Source organism: Anolis carolinensis, chromosome 1 (genome assembly GCF_035594765.1).
Source record: "Anolis carolinensis isolate JA03-04 chromosome 1, rAnoCar3.1.pri, whole genome shotgun sequence".
NCBI classification, from domain to species: domain Eukaryota; kingdom Metazoa; phylum Chordata; class Lepidosauria; order Squamata; family Dactyloidae; genus Anolis; species Anolis carolinensis.
In genome coordinates this window covers 364,710,806-364,725,678 of record NC_085841.1, presented here as the reverse complement: position 1 = coordinate 364,725,678, position 14,873 = coordinate 364,710,806, and the positions used below count along the sequence as shown (strand labels likewise).

Genomic DNA, 14,873 nt, shown 5'->3' with positions numbered 1-14,873 from the left:
TGAAAGTTATTTTTAAATATTCAGGTTTAGAGTAAACATTGGACCCTCCTTTTTCTAAAAATGATGCATAATGAATTATTGATAGCTTCCAAAAATAGTTTCTTGACATGCAGATATCTTCTGATCATTCTCCTGGAAAAATTAGGTGGATCATTGTGATCTTTATTCCATAACTGTTAGTCCACTTAGGTGTTGATTTCTGTATCATTTTGGTACCTGGAATAATTAAGGAAGGTGTGTTTGTACTCCACATGCACAGAAATGAAAGTTACATTTATCAGACGGTAGGGTTTTTTTTTTTGCACTATTTCTGACCTTTATCAGTGAAATGGGGTGAAATGACTTTGCCTATCCAGATGTGTTTCAATGACTCCCCAGCTCCTTCCCTTGGCTGTGCCAAAACATCTGGAGGACCAAAGCCTCTTCATTCTGGCTTTAAAACTGCAAAAAGATTGAGATCTTTGGAGCAGTTAGTGGGACATTCCAAAGGGAATTTGTATCTTGGCTAAGATATTGTTTGTCAGCAAATAATGGATTAGCTGCTGTGATTAAATATAGAAAAGGACCCGACCATGAAAATGAGTTCATAACTCTTTTGTTGATAACGTTTGTGGCTGAAATGCCAGTATGTAATTTGGCTGCCTTGTAATTGTAGACTTTGGATTAGTCCCAGCTTTGTCTTAGCAAATCTGATACTCAAAGGCCAGTCTATCAGATTGTTGGCTCTTCCATGAATTTAAGAGATATAGTCACAACATTCCACTTTTCCCCCTTGTCCTCTGTATAGCTGGATTTTGAGCAGCATCAGCACTGGAAGGATAGTAGACTGGAGAAACTCAGACATTCAGTGTCAGGTTCATCAGCATTATTCGCAGTAAACATTTAAATAGGAAAGAATGGCTTAAACCATTGGTTCTCAACCTTTGGGTCTCCAGATGTTTTGCCTACAACTTTGCCTACAACTCCCAGAAATCCCAGCCGGTTTACCAGTTGTTAGGATTTCTGGTTGAAGCCAAAACATCTGGGGACCCACAGGTTGAGAACCACTGACTGGTTGTTTCATTTCATTTCATGAATGTACATTGTTAGTTAAGTATGAAACTTTTATGAGAACATGGTGAACTTCTGCTCCTTTTCTCCCCTTTCCTGCTCCTCTCCCACTCAGCCTTCCTGCTCTTCTTCCTCCTCCTCTCTTTTTATCTCTCTCCTCTTCCTTTCCTCTCTTCTTCCTTTCCCTGTTACTTCTCTTTCTCTTTCTTCTCTTATTTTCATCCCTACTCTTCCTCCTCCTGTGTTTTTCTCTCCCTCCCCCTTCTTCCTTTCCTCCTTCTCCCCTCTCCTCTTCCTCTAGTCTTAAAGTCTATAACAGTTGAGTCTCTAATAATCATTCTGTCCCATCATTTCAGAGCTGGGAAACGGGTTTGTCAGTTCAGAACAAACCAGAATGGTTAATTTATTTATGTATTTATTATTTATTTATTAAGCTCGTATACCACTACTCCCAGTTTGGCTTGGAGCGGTTTACAGAAATAGATTAAAACAATACAATTAACTTTAAAATAACAATAAAAACAATAAAAACAACAATAAAAACAGCAATAAAAACTGACATAGCCCCGAGTTTTTCACCCATCGAAAGCTTGTCAGAAGAGAAAGGTTTTGCAGGCTTTCCGAGGTCTCGGATAGTTCGAGTTTCAACTGGCAAGGCATTCCATAAATGAGGGGCTACTTCAGATTGTAGTTTACTATCCTGATTTATTCGATTCCCTAGAATTAACCAAAATTTGTAGTTTGCACAAAATGATAAAATGTGGACAATTTTATGCCTCTTAATCACAGTTCATATGAAGGAAGAAGCAAAGAGGCTGCATACAAGCTGGTTTATGTGTAATGAAAAGGCCTGTACATATCTTGGTGTGATAACCCTAGTGGGACTTACTGAGCAAGATAGTTCAACTAAGTGAAATAATCTTCCACAGTGTCAGAAGCCAAAAATTGTTTCTTCTAATCTTACATTTTCCTTCTTTTTTGCAAGATTTGAGAGTTATAAGTACATGTATGAGAGAGGGGAGAGAAACTAAAATCAGATATTGGAGTCTTTTTCATAAGAACATGGAAAACTTTTATAAGATTTTTAGAAATTCCTTATATTGTAGTTGTATTACAAATTAATAGTTTTCCACTGTTTCCATTGGATAAATCCAACCCTATTTTGTTTAGTATGTTTAAATTACAAAGCTTTATACTTATTTGACTTGCTTCCAGTTTGTATGTTGCACATGAAATCCATGTTAATGCAAAATATTCTAGTTTTTCCTGTGCCTTGCTCTTTTTCTATGGTGCAATTTTTTCCAAGTTTTTTGGCTCTCATTGTGGTTCTCTAGATGACACGTTGGCCCTGTCACTTGTTGCCAAAAGCTGAGCAATTTCAGGTTTTGCCAAAATGGTTTTGAAGTACCTTAGTTCCTAAGAGTCTCCAACTGGGCAGAGAAATGCCAGATTGATTAGTTTGGGCACTTTTTTGGATGCTTTAAAGAGATTTTCCATGGTGAGAAATACTACTAGAAAAGCTGCATCTTGTTATAATTAACAAGGCAATAATTAAAAGCATCATTAAAAGCCAGGGATAAAAGTCAGAGAAACAGCCTGTGGGTGTTTTCTTATCCTTTGAATGTTTGCTGTAGTTTTCCGTGTTTTATAATACTGGTGCTATATTTGTTTGAGTACATGGCTGGCAGTAACAGAATTATACTTAAAATATGTAATATAGCATTGCACGTGAAAATGAGACCCCAAACTGTACCAAGACTGTCTTTAAAGTTTTTAGGCATTTGGCCATTTTAGTATCTCACATAAGCTAAAATAAAGGTCAGAAAAAACGTATTTTGAGATAATATGTTTTCGTTAAAACCATTACTAACTAGTGATGAAAATCAGTCATTATTATCTAAGTGTCATGTGCCATTTTTCATAAATAGGAAGCCTGTGTGTCAGAGAGATTATTAACCTTCCAGCTAAACTATAGAAACCCATTCTGGGGCTATCTTTTTTTCTTGCTTCAAGGAAGACTTGCTCCCATCTTGGAGACTTTGAGCCTGCCTTGCAATGGAGATGCTGACTTTGATCTCTTCTGTGCCAGGATTTTACAAAAACTGAGAAGCCTCTGAGATTTGCAGATTTAACTTCCTTTTGAACCTTTTCCCTCAATTTCATCCTTAGGGGAGCCTGCCTTAATTTGAGATCCAACGCATGACCTACTTAGCAGGCGCCTGCAGTCTCCTTGAGCGAGGCTTTCGCTTCTAATAACCTGGCAATGGGTTCTATTGATAAAGGCATAAAACGTGTCTGGTTTGCATTGCAAAAGCGGTAGCAGCCACAGTAGCTTCTTGTCATTTTATAACGGGCACACGTTTCCCATGCAGTGACAGCATGCTTTAGGAATCATTTTTATTTGATGTGGATTCAGCAAGACGACAAACACAGCAGAGACAAAGTAAGGCAAAAGTAAAATGTTGAATAAAACAGTAATCGTGATGGATTTCCCTATATATCAGATATGAAACGCTCCTTAGTAAAGAGCTTCCTAGAGTAATTTTTATAAACCTCAGACTTTTATTTCTGCTCCTTCAAAGAAGTTTGAAGATTATGGGTTGGAAGTGCTTGCTCAATGTACAGGAAACTTCTATGGACATGTTCCTTATATATATGTGTGTGTGTGTGTGCTTTCATTTGTTTGTGATAAAATATAAGGTGTGTTTGTGTGCATATTATACTGTGGACCCTTCCAGACAGGCCTTATATCCAGGATCTGATCCAAAGTTTTCTGTTTATCCCAGATTATCTGGCAAAACGGACTCATATAATCCAGTTTAAGGCAGAAAACCTGGGATCAGATCCTGGGATATAGTGCCTGTCTGGAAGGGCCCCATGTAACACCATTTTTGTCCCTGAACTATAAAAATAATTTCCTAATTGTGTTCTATCATAAAAAATATGGTGAAAATTTCTTAAACTGCAAAACCTTTGTTTTTACGTGACACCCTGCAGCACATATTACTTCAGTTTTTCAATGATCAAGTCATTCAAGTTTTCAATGAACAAGGTTTTCATCATCAAGTCTCAACCAATTCAACTTAGTTTGTGGCAGCCACAAAAACGAAGTTTCTGGAGTAAAACAGCTATGTTCAAAGTAAGTGCCACACAATTAAATAGGAAATAACATTTTCAAACCAGGAAAAGAACATTTTCAGATTTTGTTACGTAGTGTTATAGGAACAAGCCTGGACACATACAGCTTGTTTTTGGTGTGACCACAAGGTTGGGAGATTTCTTACCTACTTGCAGCTAGCCATTGTTGTCCATGTTATTAGAGGTGATACCTGTCCTTCTTGTTACCTGGTTTATTGAATCAACTTAGAACCACATATACCTGGCTTCCTTCACAGAATAGTAATTGGGTCTCATCCCAGCCTGTTTGGGTTCACATGTGGTTGGCTGGAAGTAGACTTGGAAGCATTTGATTGCCATACTAAAGGAGGAGAGGAAGCAGAGGAGCCCCAGAATATGTGCCATTGTGCCATTGTGTAGTGTAATTTATGAGAGAAGCCAGAATCCAGACTGATCTCTTTGCGTACTGATTGTGCTGTGAATGCTGTGCAGGAATTCAGAGGCCTTGGAGAGATGAAATGTTCATTACCAACAGATTTTGTCCATCTTCCCTCCTGCATTTGATATAACAAATCCTATGCATATATCATATATCTCTGGAAGAATAATCATATGTCTCTGGGAGAAGTACAACTGATGATATAGTGAACCAACAGGAGTCCAATCTTTGCTGCATACTGAAAAAGGAGTGACATCATTGAGTGGATCTGTACCTCACAACCTCTGAGGATACCTGCCACAGAGGTGGGCGAAACGTCAGGAGAGAATACTTCTGGAACATGGCCAGACAGCCCGGAAAACATACAACAACCCTGAAACAGATTGTATAGATTAGAAGTAAATAAGTAAGTAGGTAACTTTATTTTATCCCGCCACCATCTTCCCGCAGGGACTCGAGACGGCTAACACGGGGCAAAAGTCTGAATGCAATACAAAGTGCAGCAAATAAAAACATATTTATGGAGGGAGATAGCGTGGAGGGGCCATTAAGACTAAAATGCAATAATGTAGTTATAAAGTGCTTTAGGGCAGAAGGACAAAGTGCAAGTATTTCTCAACAGTTGGAGTGAGGACAGACATCCAATTAGGTATAGGGAAAGGGAACAGTGCAAAGGATAATATAGTAATTTTTAAGTTTAGGTCATGGGGACTAAATTAAGAACCAAGTTTTTAACTCCTTTTTAAAATATACAAGGGTAGGTGCCTTTCTTTTCAATAAATAATTTATCTAAATGTCTTTAAAATGTAGCTAAAGAAACTCTTCTTCCCTCCCTCCCTCCCTCCCCCCAAACTAGGTAATCATTTAATCAAGTTCCTTAGTCGAATGCTCTTATATCGTCAGAGCACATATCCAAGACAGCTGAGTGATCAAGGGAATAATGAAAGTGGGTATTTGGTGGGTGGAGAGAGAGGGGGGGACATCTCAACCTCTTTGTAACCTTAGATAATGAAACAGCCCTCTCTGACACTCCCTTTCGATGGGCCTCAGACTAGATGGGTCTCTCCTCCCCTAGTTTTCGAAAAGAAGCAAACTCTCAGCCTTTGACCGGCCTTGAGCCAACAGTGTGATGCGGCAGCTAGAAAGGCCAATGTGATTCTAGGCTGCATGCAAAGGAGTATAGTGTTGAGATCAAGGGAAGTCCTACTCCCATTCTCTTCTGCTTTGGTCAAGCCTCACCTGGAATGACACTGCAAAGCAATTCAAGGAGGAGACGGACAAGATGCAAGGGGTCCAGAGAAGTTCAATGAAAATGCAAATGGTTTGGAAACCATGACTCCCTCTGAGGAGCAGCTTGGGGAGCTCGGTATGTTTAGCTCGGAGAAGAGAAGCCTGAGAGGAGAGGGTATGAGAGACTGGTTTACATATTTTAAAAGAGGTCCCATTGAGGAGGAATGGACAAGGCTTGTTTTCTGCTCCTCTGGAGTCTAGGACACAATACAGCAACAACTTCAAATGTCAAGAAAAGAGATTCCACTTAAACATTAGTAAGAGCTGTTCAGCCATGGAATATACTGCTTCAGAGTCCGGTGGAGTATCTTCTCTGGGGGTTTCTAAGCAGAGGCTGGATGGCCTTCTGTCAGAAGGGCTTTAATTGTGTGTTCCTGCCTAACAGAACAGGCTTAGACTGGAACTTTTGGATCTCCTCCAACTCTAAGGTTCTAGGGTTTAGTTATTATTATTATTATTATATTTATTTATACCTTGCATTATCTCTCTAAAGGGGACTCAGAGCAGCTTGACATAAACGTTCTGTGGAGAGAGGGGCCCAAGAGTCAAGGTCTTGTGGTGTGCTGGAGCGCATGGCTTGGCTTGAGCCAGACTTTGCCCTTCAGACAAACACCTTCACAGGACGATGAGAATCATTCTCTGTGTGCTGTGGGGAAAGAAAGGTTGGTGTGCACAGGCACAATAGAACACAAAATGTGGAAGGGGAATTGGTTTTAACACTGAAGCCACCCAAAGCGGTGCTTTGAGAGTTGACCTAGAATGGCTTAATGCAGGGCACCACCGGCCCTTGTCACGGAATGGGTTCTCTTCTATTGGCATCAGTTTAATTGGTCCTGTTTTTCAAACAAAAACCTGTCTCCCAAAGCAACTTCCAGCCATTTACACTGAACACACCTTGCTGCCTGCAAGCACTCTGTTTAAATAGAAATTTTAACCAGAGGAGGTAGACAGGAGGGAAATGCTGAAAGAGGCTGAACATTTGACAGTGTTCATGTGGAGGCATCAGCAGCAATTGATTCTGGGGTCTATTTATTTCATATCAAAAGCATTGCATAAATTAGTATAAAACTGTTTACAAATAGAAGGAACACAAGTGGCTAAATATCTTTTGACCAAAAACGGGCAACGGTGATCGCATTGTCTGTAGCCTCAAACAATGGATGGCTTTCACAGTGTTCAATCTTATTTCTCTCCCAGTTAGCATCAACTTTGCATTTCACATTGGGGTGGGGGGCAATGCAAGCTAGCTTGTAGAGGTGTAGGTTTAAGATTGGTTGTGACAGAGAGGGACCAGCTGCCCACCAGTTATGTGGCCATATAGCTGGTGGGCAGCTGGTCCCTCTCTGTCACAACCGATCTTAAACCTACACCTGTTGGTAAACTCACAGTAGAAGAAAGGCACCTCTTCTCTCTGCAGCCACAGGTACAGGTAGCCCAGCTTTTCTGGCAGGTATGGAGGTATGAAGCCAGGGAAGGAGCATTATTATTATGATGTTCATATTTATTTATACCCCACTTTCCTCTCCACTAGGAGACTCAAAGAGAAATAATATTGTATTTCTTTGATTCTACAGTGCAGTCCCCCCCCAATATAAAAATCTCTAAAAATGTGGTGTGTTTTAGAATTGCAGGTGCTTTTTTTACATATAAGTGCAATTTTTCTATTGGTGGCACCGAAATTAGTGTGTGTCTAACAATTGATGGCATGATTGAATGGAAGGAATACAGTAATTATAGTACTGTATTTCTTCAGTTTTAAGATGCATTTTCCCCCAAGTAAACATCTCTAAAATGGGATGCATCTTAGAATCGTAGATACTTACCGTATTTTCCCGAAAATAAGACAGTGTCTTATATTAAATTTTGCTCTCAAAGATGCACTAGGTCTAATTTTCAGGGGATGTCTTATTTTTCCATGAAGAAGAATTCACATTTATTGTTGAACAAAGAATTAACATTATATACTGCACAGTAGTTGTCATCACAAACCAGCGTAACTAGACAAACTGTGAATGCTATCAAGAATTTCTTGTTATTACCATTATTTACATGTACAACACTCTATGGTATGTACATTTACCAATCCCACATACTCTGGTGTTCTGTTTGGCGGGCATGCTTCCAAACAAAAACTTTGCTAGGTCTTACTTTCAGGGGAGGCCTTATATTTAGCAATTCAGCAAAACCTCTACTAGGTCTTATTTTCTGGGGATGTCTTATTTTCGGGGAAACAGGGTATATATTATTAATGCTTTTTTTCTGTTGGTGGTGCTAAAGTTAGTGTGCATTTTACAATAGATTGTATCTTACAATCAAAGATATATAGTATTATCTTTATTTCTACCCTGTTTTTCTTTCAGGACCAGGCCCAAAGTGGCCCAACAGCTGGCTTGAAGGCACACATACACTCTTAAACTCTCTCTCACATATCCTTACATGCATAGTTACATAATAACTATTATATGTGGCCAGATGTATTAATATCTGATATTGCGGTTTAGTTTTGTGCATAGGAAGCCTGAAATTTAAAAAGCTGTACAGTTCAGATTGTTTTTCTTAGTGTTTCACATCTTTCAGCATTTTAAATCATTCCTTGAAAGTTTTTACGTATAGTTTAGAATGACAACTCTGGATGATCTGATCCTGATATCTGAGAACTAGACTGAACTCAGGTTACACATCTATGCATTGTGCATACATTTTTGGTAGTAGGTTAACAAAGCAGAGCAGGAAACTCTTTTCAAAGCAGGTGCCAAAACCCACAGAAATCCCAATTCTGCTGGAAACTGGTTGGCAATCCTGAGCAATTTGCTTTTCTGTGTGCTCAGATATGAATCAAAGTGCGTTTCCACCAAGCATCCCTTTGCCTTGAACAGTTGGACATTCCGCAGCATGAGCTTTCTGGGCACAGCTAGTAGGGTTCTTCTTACCAGTTTAATACGCAAATGCTTTGACTTGGTTTGAAAAGGAATGTCCCATGAAAAAATGTTGGCAACTCCCCATGCACTTGTTTTCTCATTTAGGAGGGAGAAAGGAGCAGAGTTGGAACTAAAATGAGCAGCCTCAGACTGTGTATCCTGAATGCGGCACAACAACTTGGAAACCATTAGTGCCTTTAAAATCAGTAGTGCCTGATATGCTTGCCCTTTTCTACCATGGAAAACATAAAACCCATCCTGGCATGCTCTTCTGCCAGAGAAATGGACAAAAAAGAAGCCCAGGTACAGGTGCAGGGGCTGCTTGTACTATAATGATGATGATGTTTGTTATCCACCTCTCTTTACAGCTTGAGGAGTACAGCATAGTTTAAAGATCTGGATAAATCTTGGTAATGTTATGGCAAATAAAAGTTACGATAATTTTCAACTGATAGAGACGGTAATGCCACGTTTGTCCATTTTTCCTGGGCTTTTGTGGGGGAAATGTTTCCAGAATTTCACATCTTTACTTAGGAGTAAGTTTTTATTTGAACATACATTTTTAGTAATTAAGGCTCTTTGTCTCATCTTCAGGAAAGGTGGTTTGTCACTGAAAACAATGTGGATCAGATTCTGAGCAGCCTGCCCTCCGCCTCCAGCTCTGTTCAGAAGGAAGAGCTGCCATTGATTGAAGTGTTGGATATTTCTGAGGACAAAAGTCAGATCAGATTAAAGGTAACAGTTGTTCCATTCACCTGTGTCACATCCGCAGACAGCACTGCAATGGCCCACAAAATGTAGATTTCGGTAAAGTGTGAAGAAAGATTTTGAAATAAATTTGAATTATGTGTGCAAGAACATTTCTAAGTGATCATATCCTTCAAGCATTTTTGGACTCCATGGTCGCCTACTTGGAGTCAGGTTTTGCTCCCCTTCTGAGTCTTTTTGTGTATGTATTTTAAACTCTTCAGCTGTAGATCACAACATATCTTACTTGTATTATGCTGGCAAAGAAGAGAAGCCAGTCCAAAGCCATAGAAAGAGATAATAAAGTAACTTTGCCCCTTTATTACACCTTCCTAGCACAACTCATCCATGGATTTCTTGGTTTTGCATTGAAGTTTCATGATAGCTTTCGGAAGGAGGTGTGTTATAGTTCTATGTGTGTTGGGCCCCTGATTCCTATCACAGTAGCCTTTGTGATAGCAACAGTTACAGGTGAATCTCCCTTGCTCCTTGGGCTCGGCGAATCTACTCTGAACTTTAGTTTTAATGTTAAAGGAGCTGGCCAGAGTGAGGAACCCTGTTTCTAAATGGCTTTAGCACCATTGGCACTCCATTAAATTCAGGCTAATGGCCTGGAGAGGCGTTTGGTGCCATATGGCCTGTGACAGCTCCATGTTTTCTAACTCATTCTGTTATGATTGAGCCTCGTGGCTCTGTTACTGACAGGCGTGGGCGTAAGACTCCTCGAGAGTCAGATACTCTCGAGGAGCGAGAGAGAAAAAGACTGCGAGACATATTTGCAGCACCATCTGATGAAGAGTCTTTCGAGGGGTTTACGGAGAGAATGGAGGAGGGGCAGGTTAGCTCGGAGGAGGATGAGATGGATTGGACTCGGGTAAGGGAGGAACTGGGTGCCACTGGCCATGATGGGGCAGAAGATGAATGGGGACCTTCAGGATCAGATCCATGGCTTAGCTGGAGGGATGGGACGGGATCCACAGCTGGAGATGCTGCTGGGCGTAGTCAGAGGTGTTCCAGCTCTGACGAGGAAAGTGATGAGGAAACGCCCGGGTTAAGGAGGACAGCTGACAGTGATGAAGATTTGTAACTGGCATAAAATGGGGCTTGAGAGCAATTGCAAATTGCGTTGGGCAAGGTAATCTGGGCAAACGCTTGGGATCCGTGTGTGTGTGGGACGCTTCCCTGAAGACTTGTGTGCTTTCCTGTGCTGAGACCTTGACCTTCCGTCGTCTTCCTGACGAACGCCATCTCCTGCTTTGAATACCCGGACTGAACTGACCACGGCTTGGCTTCATCCCCTTCTTGGACTTGGGAAAACTACAAACGTCTGCTTCTGGCTTTGAACTACGGAACGGAACTGGTCTACTCTACTGTTGCATTCCCTGGCTGATTTGTTCGTGCTGGAAGATCCTGTCTGCTGTGTGTGTGTGGGAGCGACGCAAGTTACTGTAAACACTGTGTTGGCAGCAGAGAGGAATCTGCTGCCAATTAGCTGCATTCTTTGTATCTTTTGTTCTTGGCTCTCGTTTTGTTTATATTCAGGCTGAAGCAAGCAGTTTATTTTTTACCCGGATTAAACTCCGGTTTAATCCGGTTTATCTTTTGAACATTTATTTTGCCCCTTTTTTGCTCCTAGAGGCAAATACTGCCTGGCCCTTGTGTTTTACGGGCTTGTTTTGAGTTCTGTAACCTAATAAACTCTGTTACTTTGAATCTCGTGGCGTTCTGTCCTTGACAGATTGCCCAACGCAATAAAAAGTTTATTGCAGCAATAAACCCGTCAGGAAGACGATGGATGAATTAAGGGCCAAGTTTGACCAACTGCAAACGGCTTTTACCGTAAGCCAAACAGCTTTTGCTGTGAAAGGACATGTTTTGACTCCTGAACGCTTTGACGGAACCAGGTGCAAGTTGCCAACTTTTTTGGCACAAGTGGAGCTTTATTTTTCTCAGCTCAGCGTTCATGCTTTTCCTACTGACACTAGTAAGGTGGCCTTTATTTTGAGTTTGTTGACCGGTCCCGCAGGACAATGGGCCACTAATTTAATTTTGGGCAATGACCCAGTCAAGGACAATTTGAATGATTTCAAAAAGTTGTTAACTGATACTTTTGGGGATCCTCTCCGCACAGAGAATGCTGGGTGGGCTTTGTATCGGTTAAAACAGGGAAAAGGGACTGTTTTGGATTACTTAAATAAGTTTAACATGTATCGCCACCAGCTGGATTGGGGGGAAAATGCATTCATGCTTTTATTTACTGCTGGGTTAAGTGATATGCTCCAGGATGAATTAGCACGCTTGGAGCCGGCTGAAAGTTGGGACGCCTTAGTTGCCAAAGTGCTGCGCTTAGACGCAAGGTTCGAGGCTCGTAAACACTCAAAAGCAATGTGTGCGCCATCTATGCATGTAACCAGGGCACCTGTGGTGATGGGGGAAGAGCCTATGGAGCTTGGGGTCTTTAAAAAGCTGTCTACCGAGGAAAAGAGCCGTAGGAGGCAGCTGGGCTTGTGTTTGTACTGTGGGAATGCGGGGCATTTTGCCAAAAATTGTAATGTGAAACCTTCCCAGCTTTCGGGAAAAGGCCAGCCCTAGTGCGACGTGAGTCCAACGCACTAGGGCTCCTCAAGCAGTCAACTGAGGGGAGGAAGCATGTTTTCGTACCCATTACATTATCTGTTGGGGGAAGGGAACTTGTTTCTACTTTGGCACTGCTGGACTCAGGGGCTACGGTCTCTTATGTAGATATTGAGTTTGCTAAGAAGCATGGCATTCCTAGAGTGCGCAAGGCATGCGACGTGTGGGTGGAAGGAGCAGATGGGAGACTGCTGGAGACTGGGGTGGTTAACCATGAAACCTCAGCAGTAACGTGGGAGGTGCAGGGAGTAACGGGAACGTTTGTGTGGGATATTACAAGCTTGCCTAGATATGATGTGATCCTGGGGATGGATTGGCTAGCTGTAGTAAACCCACAAGTAGATTGGGCTTCACGTAAGGTGATCTTAAAGAGGCAGGATTGTTGCACTCTAAATGTTACTCACTCTGATATGGAAGGAGTGCCTGCTGAGTATGGGGAGTTCTCTGATGTATTTTGTAAAAGGGATGCGGACAAATTACCACCGCACAGGCCTTATGATTGCGCCATCAAGTTGGCAGAAGGTGCGAAATTGCCAGCAGGGAGGCTATATGCCTTGACTGTACCGGAAAGGCAAGCTTTGCGGGAGTTTCTAGATGAAAATTTAGCCAAGGGGTTTATTCGCCCATCTAGTTCTCCAACTGCGGCACCAGTATTCTTTGTAGCCAAAAAGACTGGGGAACTTAGGCTGGTCTGCGACTATCGGATCCTAAACAAATACACCATTCGGGATAGGTACCCACTACCCTTAATCTCGGAACTGTTATCAAGGGTGCAAGGGGCTAAGGTCTTTACCAAGCTTGACCTGCGGGGGGCCTATAACTTAATCCGTATACGGGAAGGGGATGAGTGGAAGACGGCATTTAATACGTGCTTCGGATGCCACGAGTTCCGAGTCATGCCTTTTGGGCTTTGTAATGCTCCCGCGGTCTTCCAGAGGTTCATGAACGATGTGTTTAGGGACCTAATTGACCAATTTTTAGTGATTTATTTGGATGATATCTTGATTTTTTCTAAGGACGAGAAAGAACATCGTCAACATGTCAAGCAGGTTCTGCACCGTCTGCGGGCTAATGGGCTCTTCGCCAAGGCTTCCAAGTGCGTCTTTCATGTGCCTGAAGTGGAGTTCCTAGGTCATGTAGTGTCAGGTAGGGAACTTAAGATGGACCCACATAAGGTTGACGCCGTCAACTCATGGCAAGAGCTAAAGACTAAGAAGGATGTACAAAGGTTCTTAGGTTTTGCTAATTACTACCGGGAATTTATTCCGAACTTTGCAAAGCTCACGGTACCTTTGACGCAGCTTCTGCGCAAGAAACAGCCATTTGTGTGGGGGCGGGAAGCTCACGAGGCGTTTCTACGACTTAAGTCTAGTTTTCAATCGGACAACATACTAACCCATCCTGATGTTGACAAACCGTTCGTGGTAGAAGCGGACGCTTCTAGCTACGCGTTGGGGGCTGTATTGTCTCAGAAGGATTCCTCAGGGACCTTGCGTCCCTGTGGATTTTACTCGCGGCAACTAACACCCTTCGAGCAGAACTATACCATATGGGAGAAGGAGTTGTTGGCGATTAAGGTGGCGTTTGAGGTGTGGCGGCACTGGCTTGAAGGGGCACGGCACCAGATCGTGGTCAGGTCTGATCACAAGAACTTAGAGCACTTGCAAACAGCAAAGAAGTTAAACCAGCGTCAAATCCGCTGGGCTTTGTTTTTCTCCAGGTTTAACTTCAAGGTGCAGTTCGTGGAGGGGAAGGCAAACTTGCGGGCCGATGCTTTATCCCGCAAGCCGGAATTTAAGACCAATGAGCAGGTAGTATGTCAGACCATCTTGCCTACTGCCTCTCTGTGTGTTGTAGATAATGAGCTCGGGTTACATGACCAGATCCTTGAGGCTCAGAAGGATGATGTGTGGACTCAGGAGCAACTGATGCTGCTCTCTGCAGGTAACCGTACCATACTGCCGCATCTCCAGGATCAAGACGGGGTATTGGTGCGTAGGGGGCAGGTTTACGTACCAGTGGGGGCCCTCAGGTTGGAGGTGATTAGAGCCCACCATGACGAACCCATGGCTGGGCACTTTGGCAGGTTCAAGACCGTACAGCTTATCACCAGGAGCTACTGGTGGCCAAAGATGCGGCAAGACATTCTGCGCTTTTGTGACAGCTGCGCCGTTTGCCAGCAGAGTAAGACGCCTGTTGGGCGCCCTAGAGGGTTGTTGTCGTCTTTACCTGTTCCGGAGAGGCCATGGCAAATCATTTCCATGGATTTTATTTCAGATTTGCCTAAGTCTGGGGGTTATACTTGTATTTGGGTGGTGGTGGATTTATTTAGTAAACTGGCTCATTTTATTCCTTGTTCAACCATTCCGGCGGCCCCTACGTTGGCCTTACTATTTACAAAGCACATCTATCGTTTGCACGGAGCACCCGAGGTGATTATTTCAGATAGGGCTCCGCAATTTGTGTCACGCTTTTGGAAACACTTCCATGAGTGTTTGGGGACTAAGTTAAACGTGTCTTCAGCCTTCCATCCGCAAACGGATGGACAGTCGGAACGGGTTAATGGGCTCTTAGAGCAGTATTTGCGTTGTTTTTGTTTAGATCAACCCACGGCTTGGGTAAAGTGGTTACCGGTGGCGGAATTTGCTTACAACAATGCGGTGCACACGTCTAGTCAG

General features: G+C 42.4%; 1 protein-coding gene across 1 annotated transcript in view; it reads left to right on the top strand.

Annotated features, from left to right (window-relative positions):
- The window catches only part of dnaaf2 (dynein axonemal assembly factor 2), a 32,364-nt gene that overhangs the window by 11,200 nt on the left and 6,291 nt on the right, over positions 1 to 14,873 (top strand). The window contains exon 3 of the mRNA XM_016997722.2: positions 9,409 to 9,549. Coding sequence (XP_016853211.2) covers positions 9,409 to 9,549 — 141 coding nt within the window. The remainder of the gene's footprint in view (positions 1 to 9,408; positions 9,550 to 14,873) is intronic.